The following is a 15,457-nucleotide window of genomic DNA, read 5'->3' as shown; positions in this document are numbered from 1 at the left end:
TCTACTCCGCAGTTTCATCTCATCTTACGTCTCATCCGACGCATTAACAAAAAACTTTTTTTCTTCCTTTCAGGTGTTAAGGAACGCAAGCTCCAGCAGCTGATGGGGACTAATGCCCCTCCAGATCCTCCTTCCGCTTCACTTCCCTCTGACCCCACCCCTTCTGATCTGCCCCCTTGCCGTGTATTCACTATACCCTCTGACCTCCCCCTCTCTAATGCTGAGCGTTCTGTACTCAGCAAAGGTCTCAGTTTTATCCCCTTACGCCCCCACCTCAATGAATTTCGCGCTCGGCATGACGTTGAGCTCTTCTTCTGTCGCCTCCGCCTCCGGGCTCACTTCTTCGACCAGGAGTCCTCCCCCCGACCAGCAGACCCATTCACCCGCCTCCAGCATTCTCCCTCTACCTGGACCCCTCACCCTGGCCTCTTACCCGCTCTTGATCTCTTCATTGAGAACTGTCGGCGAGACATTGGTCGTCTCAATTTCTCTGCCCCCCTCACTCACTCTAACCTGTCCCCCTCTGAACTTGAGGCACTCCGTTCTCTCAGGTCTAACCCCGACATGGTCATCAAACCTGCAGACAAGGGTGGTGCTGTTGTTGTATGGCGTACCGACCTCTACCTTGCAGAAGCTCAACGCCAACTCACAGACACCTCTTCCTACCTCCCTCTGGACCATGACCCCACCACCGAACATCAAGCCACCGTCCAAAGGACTGTCACTGACCTCATCTCCTCTGGAGATCTTCCCTCTACAGCTTCCAACCTCATAGTCCCGCAACCCCGGACAGCCCGCTTCTACCTCCTTCCCAAAATCCACAAACGGGACTGTCCCGGCAGACCCATTGTGTCAGCCTGCTCCTGCCCAACTGAACTTATTTCTTCCTATCTAGACTCTATCTTTTCTCCGCTGGTCCAGTCTCTTCCCACCTACATCCGTGACTCTTCTGACGCCCTACGTCATTTTGACAATTTCCAGTTTCCTGGTCCCAACCGCCTCCTCTTCACTATGGACGTCCAATCGCTCTACACCTCCATCCCCCACCAGGATGGTTTGAGGGCTCTCCGCTTCTTCCTGGAACAGAGGCCCAACCAGTCCCCATCCACCAACACCCTCCTCCGCCTGGCTGAACTTGTTCTCACATTGAACAACTTCTCCTTCAACTCCATGCATTTCCTTCAAGTAAAAGGTGTCGCTATGGGTACCCGCATGGGTCCTAGTTATGCCTGTCTTTTTGTGGGATATGTCGAGCATTCTTTGTTCCAGTTCTACTCAGGCCCCCTCCCCCAACTCTTTTTCCGGTACATTGATGACTGTATCGGTGCCGTTTCCTGCTCCCGCCCTGAACTAGAAAACTTTATCAACTTTGCTTCCAATTTCCACCCTTCTCTCACCTTTACATGGTCCATCTCTGACACTTCCCTTCCCTTCCTCGACTTCTCTGTCTCCATCTCTGGGGATAGGCTGTCTACCAATATCCATTATAAGCCCACTGACTCCCACAGCTACCTCGACTACACTTCTTCACACCCTACCTCCTGTAAGGACTCCATTCCATTCTCCCAGTTTCTCCGTCTCCGACGCATCTGCTCTGATGATGCTACCTTCCATGACGGTGCTTCTGATCTGACCTCCTTTTTCCTCAACCGAGGATTTCCCCCCACTGTGGTTGACAGGGCCCTCAACCGTGTCCGACCCATTCCCCGCACCTCTACCCTCACCCCTTCCCCTTCCTCCCAGAACCGTGACAGGGTTCCCCTTGTCCTCACTTTTCATCCCACCAGCCTCCATATCCAAAGGATCATCCTCCGCCATTTCCGCCACCTCCAGCGTGATGCCACTACCAGTCACATCTTCCCCTCCCTTCCCCTGTCAGCATTCCGAAGGGATCGTTCCCTCCGCGACACCCTGGTCCACTCCTCCATTACCCCCACCACCTCGTCCCCGTCCCAGGGCACCTTCCCTTGCAATCGCAGGAGGTGTAATACCTGCCCATTTACCTCCTCTCTCCTCACTATCCCAGGCCCCAAACACTCCTTTCAGGTGAAGCAGCGATTTACTTGTACTTCTTTCAATGTAGTATACTGTATTCGCTGCTCACTGTAGAGGAGACCACACTTTGGGGAGACCAAGCGCAGACTGGGTGACCGCTTTGGGGAACATCTCCGCTCAGTCCGCAAGCAGGACCCTGAGCTTCCGGTTGCTTGCCATTTCAACACTCCCCCCTGCTCTCATGCTCACATCTCTGTCCTGGGATTGCTGCAGTGTTCCAGTGAACATCAACGCAAGCTCGAGGAACAGCATCTCATCTACCGATTAGGCACACTACAGCCTGCCGGACTGAACATTGAGTTCAATAATTTCAGAGCATGACAGCCCCCCACTTTACTTTCATTTTTAGTCATTTTTAGTTATTTTTTCTTCCTTTTTTTTTTTGCATTCCTTTTTACATTTTTTACAATCTTTTTTTGCATTTATTTCATTTCGTCTTAGTTTGTTCAGTTTGCTTACCCACTGTTTTTTTCAGGTTGTTTTTCTTCAGGTTTGCACTTGCTGATGTTCAATATTCAGTATATTCACACCTAATCTGTACTAATGCTTTGTCTTTCAACACACCATTAACATATTGTTTGCCTTTGCTCCGTGACCTTTTGGTCAGCTATGTGGCCTGGTCCAATCTGCACCTTCTCCTTTGTTATCTCTTGCCCAACCCCCACCTCACTTGTTTATAATCTGTGACTTTTCTAATATTTGTCAGTTCCGAAGAAGGGTCACTGACCCGAAACGTTAACTCTGCTTCTCTTTCCACAGATGCTGCCAGACCTGCTGAGTGAATCCAGCATTTCTTGTTTTTGTTTCAGATTTCCAGCATCCGCAGTATTTTGCTTTTATATAAATGAAAAGACAAGCTCTCTGACATGCTGTTGGACATATTCTTTAACTTTTATTTGTTTTGATTCTGCATGCTCATTCTGTCCTGCCCTCCTGCAGCTGGTGCCTGAATTCCACATTGTGTCCTATTGCTTACAGATAATACGGACGTTTGCTCGGCTGCATCTGAATGATGTGCGTGTGAAACGCAGCCTGCTGAATCGACAGCTTGGAGAGGGACCACTTGCCAGGTACTGTAGGGGAAAGAGCAAAAGGGTGACATACAGGAGAAGGACACAACTCAATTCAGCTTAGCTTTTAAATGCAGTGAATGAGACCCTGAGCTCGGTTCCCGGTAAATGCAAACGGACTGTCTTAATATTGATTGATGCAGGGCATTGATGGGCAAAAGGGAGGGAAGGAGGCATATCTTAAAGGTGAAATAGTCCGTTGGGGAACTCAGCCAGGGTTACCTCCATTCTCTTACTTAGAGAGTGGAGAAATCAGCTCAGGTCTCCACTCCCAAGCTAGCTGCTCTGCTGGACAGTACCTGGGTACATTTTTCAGGGACTTTCAGGCTTGACTGTCATGTACCGCCACTCATTATCTAGGCTCACATGTAGAGTATGGCCACTTTGCAAGCAGCAGAGGGCTCCCAGCATGATTGGCAATTTCAGGAGGGGAGAAAGATAGAAAATATTATAAGTTTGAACTAAAATAAAAAAGCCTGTTTCACCTTTAAGATATGCCTCCTTCCCTCCCTTTTGCCCATCAATGCCCTGCATCAATCAATATTAAGACAGACCGTTGGTGAACTGCTGCTCCTAAACCAGCCATTGAGTTGCACAACAGGCACTAAGCATTGGTCAGGAAAGGCCCTAATGACTGTTCGTAGTTCCCAGGCTAAGATTAGAAGTCATGTTGGGCAAATTCACATGCCACCATAAATTGTGCCAGCGCTCTGTGGGTGTTGCGCACACCAGATGGTATGTCCGCTGATCTAAGACGATTAACTCAGTGTATAATTAGGTCCCTGGTCCATTTGAACTTAACTGAAGCATGACATTTTTTGATTAGAATGTAATTATTTGACAAGCGATGAGCTTTCTATCCATTGCATAATCATAACTTGGGACACCTGTCACAGTCTAAATCCAGCTCTCTCCAAGTGCCAGTGAACTAATCTGCCTCTTTCTTTATAACAATCATTCTCATTATTGCCTTGTTCAACTGGTTGTGGTGCAATGGCTTCCCATTCACAACACAGGAGTGGATGTACACTTACTACAAAGGTTTCATTCTTAGCTGAGCTGTCTCAAGGTTGTAGACTGCATTTATTTATTTCTTTGTCTACTAATTTCTATTACTCCTCTGTTGCTTAACCTTTATAAAAGAACAAAGAACAGTACAGCACAGGAACAGGCCATTCGGCCCTCCAAGCCTGCGCCGATCTTGATGCCTGTCTAAACTAAAACCTTCTGCACTTCCGGGGCCCATATCCCTCTATTCCCATCCGATTCATGTATTTGTCAAGATGCCTCTTAAACGTCGCTATCCGTACCTGCTTCCACCACCTCCTCCAGCAGCAAGTTCCAGGCACTCACCACCCTCTGTGTAAAGAACATGCCTCGCACATCCCCTCTAAACTTTGTCCCTCGCACCTTAAACCTATGTCCCCTAGTAACTGACTCTTCCACCCTGGGAAAAAGCTTCTGACTATCCACTCTGTCCATGCCGCTCATAACTTTGTAAACCTCTATCATGTTGCCCCTCAACCTCCGTCGTTCCAGTGAAAACAATTCGAGTTTATCCAACCTCTCCTCATAGCTAATGCCTTCCAGACCAGGCAACATCCTGGTAAACCTCTTCTGTACCCTCTCCAAAGCCTCCACATCCTTCTGGTAGTGTGGTTCGGGCTCAAGGACATTGTTTCCCATTTTCTAGCTGGTTTGATGTCGCACCCTATGTGACCGTCTCAAGCTAACTTCACTTACCCTCAATGCCTATGCCAATGCCTAATGCAAAATGCAGAAGTACATTTATTTTCTAACAGTGGGTATCGTAGCCTAGTTCTTATGGTATGATTGCAACCCAGAGGTCGTGAGTTCAAATCCCAACATGGGAAGTATTGAAATTGAACTCTGTGCTGACATCACAAAATGACCATGAGAAGCTATTGGGTTTGTGGCCTAGTTGGTAGCAAACTCTCCTCAAGTTAGAAGGCTGTAGGTTCAAACCACTCTCCAGAGGCTTGAGTACAAAATCTAGGCTGACACTCCAGGACTGAGGGAGTCAGAGATGCCATCTTTCAACTGAGATGTTAAACTGAGGCCCTATCTGCTTTCTTGGGTGGAAGGAAAAGATCCCACAGCATTACTTTAAAAAAAAAAGCAGGGACGTTCTACCTGGTGTCCTAGCCAATATTTATCTAAACAATGTTACTAAATACAGCTGATCAAATTGCTGTTTGTGGGACTTTACTGTACTGTATGCTACATTACAACAGCAATTACACTTCAAAAGTGAACCACTTGGATACATCTTGATGACATGAAAGGCTCTACAGAAATGTACATCTTCTGTTGTTTTAAAAATCCAACTAGTTCATCATTGCCCCAAATGTGACTAATATGTGACTCCAGTCTCACACGAAGTGGTTGGCTGTTAATGTCATGGAATCATAGAATGCTTACAGCACAGAAGGAGGCCATTTGGCCTGTCATATTCGTGCCGGCTCTCTGCAAGAGCAACTCAGCTAGTCCCTGTCCACCACCTTTGCCCTGTAATGAGAAGCTTTTTATGCTGTCTGATGCAACATAAATGAAATGCCTGGAGTATAGTTGGTTGAAGATTTCAAAACAGGTTTACTTACAACTGCACTATTATATACAGTACAGAGCTAACTATTTACAGAACTTGCCTCTAGATGTTACAGTTGCAGAGTGGCTCTGGCTCTGAGTCACATGACTGCATCCTAGTACTTAGCTCATTAGCATACTAAGATCTTCAAGCGACATCACTCTTAAAGGCAATCAGACAACATTCCCTTCCTTCCAAAGATAAGTCTCATATTGCTAAAAATAAAAGCACAACACATTAGATAACATCAAAATTATTTACACAGGTATAGAGATTATGAAATTTACAAATATACAGGCTCATGATTCCATATATCATCTCAGTGGTTTGACAACTCTTGCTCGGGGAATTCGCATCTCATCTGTTGCTGCAGATTCTCCCCCTCTGCATTCAGTCTTCAGACTACTAATATATTCTGTTGCTTTTCTCAAGATGACCACTTTTGAGGATTGTCATTCTTGGTAAGTATCGGCATCTCATCTTGAAGAGCCAATATACAATGCTTCAACTCATTCATCCTCTGCCTCCTCAGGACATTGTGTGTCCTTCGCCTCTCCTCACCCTCCGTGTCTGAAAGCTTGGGACTCAAGGTTGAGGACTTGTTGGGGGAGGAATACTTGGCCTCATGGAGATACCTGTCCATTCTGGCTCGTTATGATGCTGGTGGTTCTCCAGAGCACAGAAGTGAAGGTGCAGCATAGTTGTGCTGTTGCTGGGTTTCCAGACTGCACCGTTTGATGCTGTTCAGAGTCTGCGAGCAGATTCCAGTCCTTGGGGATTTCCCCTTGGCAATGCTGTCGTGGATAGTTAAGATATTGAGGTCCTTACACGCTGGTAGTCCTGTCACTGCTGGTCCGCTTGTGTCTACTAGGTAGAATGTTTTTGGTTTCTATGTCGACTTGCCATTGCATTGTTAATATGTCACTGTAAGGGATGGGTGACCTGTTGTATGCAGATAACTTGGCAGTTGTCGGTGATATCATAGATTTCCAATGACTCTGGTACATATCCTTCAGGATTCGGACTGGTAGGATATTTACACTAGTGCCGGTGCCACTCTTAACCCTGAGTGTATGTTTGCCAGCTTTCTTTGGGCATGTGATGTTAATGGTGGCAAAAGCTTCCAGTTGTTTGACTTTCTGAACCTGACATATCATGTTGATAATGTGAAACGCTTGTTCGTCTTCTGTCTGAGAATTACTTCTCTCTGAATCTTGTCTCAGGTCTGTTTCACTGCCTGTTGTCTGTTTGTCTGTGCCCTGCTGTGACTTCTGGCTGTGTCTTTGGAGCCAGACTTCTTGCATAGGCTGGCCCAGTGTCCTTTTGCACCGCACACTTTGCACGGGTCACGAAATCCACTGACCATACAGCTTGCTTACTCTTTTTGACCTGGTTATCTTACCGATACTGTTGGCTGCACTTCGTGCTTGCAAGTGCTGTTGTCCAGCTACAATAGCTTCTTATTTCCTGCCATCTTCCAGCAGTGCATCAATGCTGTGATCTGTCTTTTTCTCCAAGAGGACTTTCTGAAATGCTTCAATGGGTGTTGATACAATCACTAGTTCCATTATTCGGTCTGACAGCTCAGTTTCTGAGACATCACATTCATTGCCCTTACTACGGCAACTATTGATTCCTGTGCTGTTGCCTGTAGGACATCAATTCCAGGCGGTGAATTCGAAAATTCACTCTCAATCGGAGTTGATCTTCCAACACTTTCCATATCTTTGTGGGATCTTTCTGGTCCTCGTCAGATAAGACAGACGTATTGATTCTGTGTAATCCCTCATTTCCAGCTGCTATCAGTATTTTTACAGCCTGTTTTTCTAATTCTACTGTCACTTGGTCAGCAAAGCATAACTGTGTTCTTTGTTTGGAAAGTTGGAACTCAAGTAGTATATCCATGGCCTGCCAGTTCATGCTGGGAAATTTGGTATCCATTTTTCTGCTGCTCTTTTGTGTTAAAACTTGTTTTATGACTTATTCTGTGATTCTGTATTGCTTTCCCTTTAAAAGAAACTCTCTTGGCTGCTTTGATTGACAGGAGCAGGTGTTCAGCAGTGCTTGTCTATTTATCTTGCTTCCAGCACTGTTATTTGTCTGCTAACACAGCTGTGCAATAGGCTTTTCAAGTGCTTTTTTCTCTCTGTTAGAGTTTGCTTATACAGCCGTTCAATAGGCAATTCTTCTTAGTTGAGTAGTTTTATGGGATTTTTAAAAAGCTCGGGCTGAATGAATAAAAGGTCTTCCCACCCGAGTAGTTTGATTTTTTTTTTAAGCTTCAGCTGTGAGCTGCGTGAATGGAGGATTCCTTCACACTTTGTTGTCGGGCGCCTCCTGTCATGGTGCTGACTCCAATCAGCCTGGGAGGGGGTCTTTTTAAAACAATTGATCAGCCTGAGATAGGGATTGGCTTTTCCCTGTTTTATTCTTTTATTGAGCCTAAAAAAATCAAAGTTGCAAACACCTCAAAGCTTTTTTTCAATGGGGATTCCTGGACAGTTGGGAGAATGACTCACCCAATTGCAGAGATTAATTTGCAACCTGTCATTCAGTGCTCTGTCTTCTACAGCTTGAGGTAAGTGTTTTCATCTTTCCCTGTTTGGGCCAGTTATTTTTCAACTTTCCTCTCTTGTGGCTGTAGGAAAGTCGTTTTATTCTCTGTGCTCTTCAAGCTTAGACTTTGGTTTCTACCACAACTGCCACCATGTAATGAGTTCTTGTTATGTTGTCTTTTGCAACGTAAATGAGATACGTGGAATTCAGTTGGTTGAAGATCTCAAATAGGTTTATTTACAGCTACACTATTATATACAGCACAGAGCTAACTATTTATAGAACTTACCTCTAGGTGTTACAGTTGCAGAGTGGCTCTGGCTCTGAGTCACATGACTGTGTCCTGGTACTTAGCTCATTAGCATACTAACATCTTAAAGGGACATCACTCTTAAAGGCAATCATACAGCATACCCCATAGCCCTGCAAATATTTTCTCTTCAGATAATTATCCAATTCTCTTTTGAAAGCCATGATTGAATCTGCCTCCACCACACTCTCGAGCAGTTATTCCAGATCCTAACCACTCGCTGCATAAAAAAGTTTCTCCTCATGTTGTCATTGCTCTTGCTAATCAGTGACCTCTAGTTCCGGATCCTTTTGACAAAGGGAACAGTTTCTCTCCATCTACTCTGTCCAGACCCCTCCATCAAATCTCCGCTTCATCTTCTCTTCTCCAAGGAGAACAGCCTCTGCTTCTCCAATCTATCCAAACAACTGAAGCTTCTCTTGTGAATCTTTTCTGCACTGTCTCTAATGTCTTCATATCCTTTGTAAAGTGTGGTTCCCAGAACTGGACACAATACTCCAGTTGAAGTTGAACCAGTGTTTTATAAATCTTCACCATAACTTCCTTGCTTTTGTACCCTATGCTTCTATTAATAAAGTCCAGGATCCTATATGCCTTTTTAACCACTTTCTCAACCTGCCCTGCAACCTTCAACAATTTGTGCACATATACCCTCATGTCCCTCTGCTCCTGCACCCCCTTTTGATTTCCACCCTTTATTTTATATTGTCTCTCCTCCCTCTTAGGGCAACTGGGAATGAACCTTGCTGCCCTCATCTCAAAAATTTTTTTTTTTTTTAAATGTACCTTCTATTCAACTGCCCCAAGTATCTCTTTAACCATTGTCCCTCAGTGACCTTTTGTTGTTGGGAGCTGTCTTTCTGCGCAGACTGTTCTGTCCTATGATACTGTGACTGGGAACAGCGAGAGTGAGATTCTGCATTTGTGCTGTTCCTGGAACAGAGTCACACTGTTACATTTTTACCACCTCGATGCAAGGAGAACAATGAAGATAATTATAATCAGACAGCTAAAGTGTTTCCAGCATTAGTCTGGACCAGGATTCAAACTTGGTGTTAATGGGAGCCCTTCTATCAAGGCCTGAACTCTGTTTCAAGGGGGCCTTTACGTCAAGATCTTCCTTTGATCCACCGGGTATCTGACAAGTGTTTGGAAAACCAGAATCTATAGTTTCGATCTAAAATTCAAAATTATTACTTTATTCTCATTTCTAATACATAAATAATCCACTGTTTCTCTTATTACAGGGAGGCCCATAAAGCAATGAGGAGCCTTGAACACACAAGAAGTTATCGGCCAGCAACTTTTCTATCCCAGCACTTCAACTAGGAGAGATAAACTGGCACCCCGAGACATTACACTGGCACCCCGAGACATTACACTGGCACCCTGAGACAATACAAGGGCACCCTGCGACACTACACTGGCATTCTGAGGTATTACATTGGCTTCCCCAAATTCTATATTAGAAACGGTGCTACATTGCATTTCACACTTGAGTTGGCTTGGCCTAGCCTGGCTTGGTTCTCAGAGCAAAACAAACCTGAAGTTTACAATATTGATATTAAAACAGGATAAGTGCCCTTTCTGGTTGTGGTAACATCCCTAATAGCATCTTCTCTATTTCAGCACTTGTCTTTGTGCACACACAGTTACATCTCTACTTCAGAAATCCAGATCCATTCAGTCTCCATCTGGTTCTTGGGATTCCAACCACAGATTCAGGAGGCGTACTAGCGAAATATTGATGGTGTTCTGTTCGAGATAGCTTCATTTACCCCTGTTTACTTCTCTTCTGAAGGCAGTGGGAAATGATTATACATTTGATTAAGTGAGTGGATAAAACTGTGGCAGAAGGAGTTTATGGGGGAAAGTGTGAATCATCCATTTTGGAAGCAAGAAAGATGGATTTTTCTGAATAGTGAGTAGGTAGGAAATGTGGAGGAACCACGGAAAGTACAGAAAACGCTAAAAACGAGTGGGCAGGTATGAAAATAATTTGAAAGGCTCATGAAATGTTGGCCTTTATCTCAAAGGGGCTGGGATACAAAGGGGTGGAAGTTATGTTACAGTTATATAAAGCTCCAGTTAGACCCCATCTAGAGTACAGCGTTCAGTTCTGTACACCAAAACCTCTGGAAAGATATATTGATCTTGCAGAGGGTGCAATGCAGATTCACATCAGTAATATCAGGGCTAAAATGGTTAAATTACGAAAACAGGTTGTATAGACTAGGCTTGTATCCCTGTGCTTAGTTTTAGGGTGGTTCGAAATAGTTTTATTATTTACTTTACCAACACATTTGTTAAAGGAGTCAGTTATATCTTATATTTTATGCCAATCAGTCACAATTAATCCTAGAACCTTGATTAAGTTGCATTGTTGATTAATCAGCTAATATATAAGTTTAAACATTTAATTTGTCTGTAGTCTGCTGTAGCCAACAAGCCTGGCCATCTGTGTTAAATGAGGCATTACCAGCTCCAAGTAACCCTGTGTTAATTCAAGGCTGGGAAGTCTGCACAGGCAATATTAATCAGATGGTATCTCTTGAGAATGAGTGAAATTCTGTGCAGAAGAGACGGTATTTCAGCCAAAGTGTCTGGGACCTTGAAGATCATGAGTTCTTCTTTGCCCATCTTGTCCAGGTGTCTTACTTCAATTCGAAGTTGTAATTAAAAAACAATCTAATTAAGCTAGTAACAGCTAGAGCCAATTATCAGGCTAATAAAAACAACTGGGTACTGCCTGTGCGGAGTTTGCAAGTTCTCCCTGTGACCGCGTGGGTTTTCGCCGGGTGCTCCGGTTTCCTCCCACAGCCAAAGACTTGCAGGTGATAGGTAAATTGGCCATTGTAAATTGCCCCTAGTGTAGGTAGGTGGTAGGGAATATGGGATTAGTGTAGGATTAGTATAAATGGGTGGTTGTTGGTCGGCACAGACTCGGTGGGCCGAAGGGCCTGTTTCAGTACTGTATCTCTGAAAAAAAAAAGTACTGGAAATACACAGCAGGTCTGGCAGTATCAGTGGAGAGAGCAATAGAGTTAACGTTTCAGGTCTGTGACCTTACATCAGAACTTAAAGCTCGCCTCTGACTGCCAGGGGGCGTGATGGTCAGAAAAGGGTTAAAAACAAGATTCTTATAAGGTTTCAGTGAACAGAAACAATAGAAGACTTCAGAGGTATAACTACAGACTGACAGACAATGAAATTCTCCATGTGGCGAGGGATCGAGACTGGAAAGAGAGAAGAGGACCTTCGTGTCTTTCTGTGACCAATACTCGACCAGGAAGTGCACCTGCCAGAGTTGCAAAGTTATTTTCCTAAGTTTGTTAAGTATAATTTTACTTCCAATAAACTTTCTGGACTTACTATCCAAGTATCCTATTGCCTTAATTGGTCTTGTTCGGAACATAATTAAGGGTGTTTTTGACCTGCATTCCCTTTTTTATCAATTCATTCATGGGATGTGGTCGTTGGTGGCTAGGCCAACAATTATTGCCCATCCCTAATTGCCCTTGAGAAGGTGGGGTTGAACTGCCTTCTTGAACTACTGCAGTCCATGTGGGGTAGGTACACCCACAGTGCTGTTAGGAAGAGAGTTCCAGGATTTTGACCCAGAAAAGGAACAGCGATATAGTCCTAAGTTAGGATGATGTGTGACTTGGAGGGAACTTGTAGGTGGTGATGTTCCCATGCTTCTGCTGCCCTTGTCCTTCTAGTTGGTAGAGGTCGCGGGTTTGGAAGGTGCTGTCTAAGGAGCCTTGGTGCATTGCTGCAGTGCATCTTGTAGACGGTACACACTGCTGCCACTGTGCGTCGGTGGTGGAGGGAGTGAATGTTTGTAGATGGGATGCCAATCAAGCGGGCTGCTTTGTCCTGGATGGTGTTGACATTCTTGAGTTTGTAAGACCCCCTCTCTGGTCTAAAGGTTCTTGTCTTTACTCTTGATATCAATGGCACACAACAAGTTGGATACTGTTTCACTAAATGTGATACGTCTTTAATAAATCTCTAAGCAATAGTACATACTCAAAATGACGCAGGTTGCTTAGGAATCTCAGGTGGTCAGTCCTTCGACAGATTTCCAAGTGCGACTGGGAAATGGCTAACCAGGCCACTCTAACTACTGCATTAACAATGTCCTTGAGGGCTGTAGCTTTATACAGCTTCCTGACCCTGGCCCTTGGCATATAAGGTAATGTTTTGAATTGGGTCATCCAATTGGGTTTCAGGGCCTAGCTATGCAAGACCACCTGCTTGTGGTCATATCCTGCGCTCAGTGTGGGGGGTGGGTCTTAGTGCATACCACCCATGGATGTGATATCTGTGTCTTGATAAGGCAAGAAGGAAACTATTCACACACACATAGAAAGAGTTAGATATAGTTCTTAGGGCTAATGGGATCAAGGGATACAGGGAGAAAGTGGGAACAAGTTACTGAGTTTGGATGATCAGCCATGATCATATTGAATGGCGGAGCAGGCTCGAAGGGCCGAATGGCCTACTCCTGCTCCTATTTTTCTATGTTTCTAATTCAAAAGGCCAGTATCCCTGAGTGTGGTTGCAGACAAGCTGTTTGATGTAACAACCCAGGCTACCACATCAGTGGCGATGCCTGATTTGTCTGTCTGTGTGTGTATCTGTGGGGGTCCTGGTTCACTTGCATTGTCTTTTAGTTTTTAAAAGTCTAATATGAACCACAGTGAATGGTGTCTTCGGTCAGAATTCTTGTCCTTTCATCCTGATGTCCTTCCCTCCATGTCTTCTGACCACCATGAGACAACCTCTGCCCACAGGACTCCACCACAACCAGTTTACATTCATTAATATGAAAGAAATAAAAGCATGGCTTACAAGGTTAAGACTGATTAATACAACTAAGGTAAACAATGTATTGGCTTACAGCATCCATGCTTTAAATGTATAACTTTGATTTCGGAGAACATTACCAAACTGTTAGGCAAACCCTCCACCTGCCTAGACTGAGGCACACATTATTTCGCCACATGAACATTAAAATTTAAACATTGCAAGCCCCTGACTGGAAAGACATTTGCATAGTACCAGGCAATGTGGAAACAAAGGGAACCAGTCCCCGTCCAAATACACAGAAGAGACCTGGTCAAACCAGTCAGTCACATGACCAACTGCTGGCCAACTAGGGGAGTTTTAAACTGGAAAAGCAGATTTTGAATTGAGACAGCTCCTGGCTCCTGGTTTGATAAGACCTCTCCTGTCTGCCCTCATCTCGCTCTCACCAGCTTCAGAAACCATTGAAGACACGTAAGCTCAAAGAGAGAAAAGTCTCCTATGTGAACAAGGTTTAAGAAGAATACTGGGCCCCAACGAAATGCAAGACCATATCTTCAATCAAGGACTACAGCGAGCTCAAGAAACATTAACAAGATATTGCCTCAAACTATGGGCGGCACAGTGGCGCAGTGGTTAGCACTGCAGCCTCACAGCTCCAGGGACCCGGGTTCGATTCTGGGTACTGCCTGTGTGGAGTTTGCAAGTTCTCCCTGTGTCTGCGTGGGTTTTCTCCGGGTGCTCCGGTTTCCTCCCACAAGCCAAAAAGACTTGCAGGTTGATAGGTAAATTGGCCATTATAAATTGTCACTAGTATAGGTAGGTGGTAGGGAAATATAGGGACAGGTGGGGATGTTTGGTAGGAATATGGAATTAGTGTAGGATTAGTATAAATGGGTGGTTGATGGTCGGCACAGACTCGGTGGGCCGAAGGGCCTGTTTCAGTGCTGTATCTCTAATCTAATCTAATCTATTTGACTTATCTTTTCTTCTGCTCTTTTCTGTCCCTATTTGCATGTATGTATCACATGTACATGCTAGCTTGGGCACGTCGTATATCCTTAGGCGTTAACCGTATTAGAGTTTAAGTTTTAATAAATTTCATCTTTCTTCTTTAAACCAAAGAAAGCCTCTTTGTGTTCATTTCTTTGCCTTATAATTGGAAAGCTGTAAACAAGGATTCACAAAAGGAGAGCTGAAAACACAGTGTGTTAAAAAATACCCTGTTACATAACACCAGGTGAAGATAGTAATAAACCCTTAGACACCTTTCTCACCTGGTCAGAACAGAAATTGGGTAATCATCTGGGATTTTACCACAGACAAATGAATGAAATTGGAAGTGCGAAGCCAAATTGTTCCCAAGCAAAAAAAGCACAATATCAATACAGGTTTTCTTGTGGTTGTGTGTGATCGAATACTAACATGTCTGCAACTGAAACTAGCAGCTCTTCAAGCCAGGGTGAAGTAACCTGGGATAAGTTAAAAGCACTGTCTATGGAGGAGTTGAGGAAAATGGCTGAGCAGTGTGGGATCACTGTACGTGACAAGGCTAGGAAGTCTGAACTCCTAAGTCTGTCTAGTGGCCAACCATTTTTCCCTTGAATCTGAAGAAGCTGTGTTAGAAGTAGACCCAGACAGGGTACTGCTAGCAAAGATACAGTTGCAACAAAGGAAACTTGAATTAGAGGAAAAAGTGAGAGGCAGGAGAAGGAGAAAGAGAGGGCCTTCCAAAAGGAACATGAAGAAAATGAAAGGCAGGAGAGAGAGAAAGAATATTCCGGAAGGAATGCGAAGAAAGAGAGTTAAGGCGGCTTGAGTTAGCTAGGGGGCGACAGAGTAACCCTAGTAAAAGCATAGCCAAATATGGAGGAGCAGAATTCAGGGTTGGGTACAGAATTGCTAAAACTCACTCAATTAATTCCAAAATTCAATGAGGAAGATGTGGAAGCGTTTTTCGTGTCTTTTGAGGAACTGGGAAGGCAGCTAAAATGGCCAACTGAGACCTGGTCTCTTTTTACTGCAAAGCAAACTAACTGGAAAAGC

At 44.5% G+C, this 15,457-nt stretch overlaps 1 protein-coding gene across 1 annotated transcript in view; it reads left to right on the top strand.

The window, feature by feature from the left end:
- The window catches only part of LOC137384522 (protein HEATR9-like), a 282,848-nt gene extending 271,008 nt beyond the window's left edge, over positions 1-11,840 (top strand). The window contains exons 18-19 of the mRNA XM_068058659.1: positions 3,034-3,125; positions 9,847-11,840. Coding sequence (XP_067914760.1) covers positions 3,034-3,125; positions 9,847-9,928 — 174 coding nt within the window. The 3' untranslated portion in view covers positions 9,929-11,840. The remainder of the gene's footprint in view (positions 1-3,033; positions 3,126-9,846) is intronic.
- Positions 11,841-15,457: the final 3,617 nt, after the last annotated feature.

This window comes from Heterodontus francisci, chromosome 26 (genome assembly GCF_036365525.1).
Source record: "Heterodontus francisci isolate sHetFra1 chromosome 26, sHetFra1.hap1, whole genome shotgun sequence".
NCBI lineage: Eukaryota > Metazoa > Chordata > Chondrichthyes > Heterodontiformes > Heterodontidae > Heterodontus > Heterodontus francisci.
Note: the sequence above shows the minus strand (reverse complement) of the source record. Positions and strands in the feature narration are given on the sequence as shown.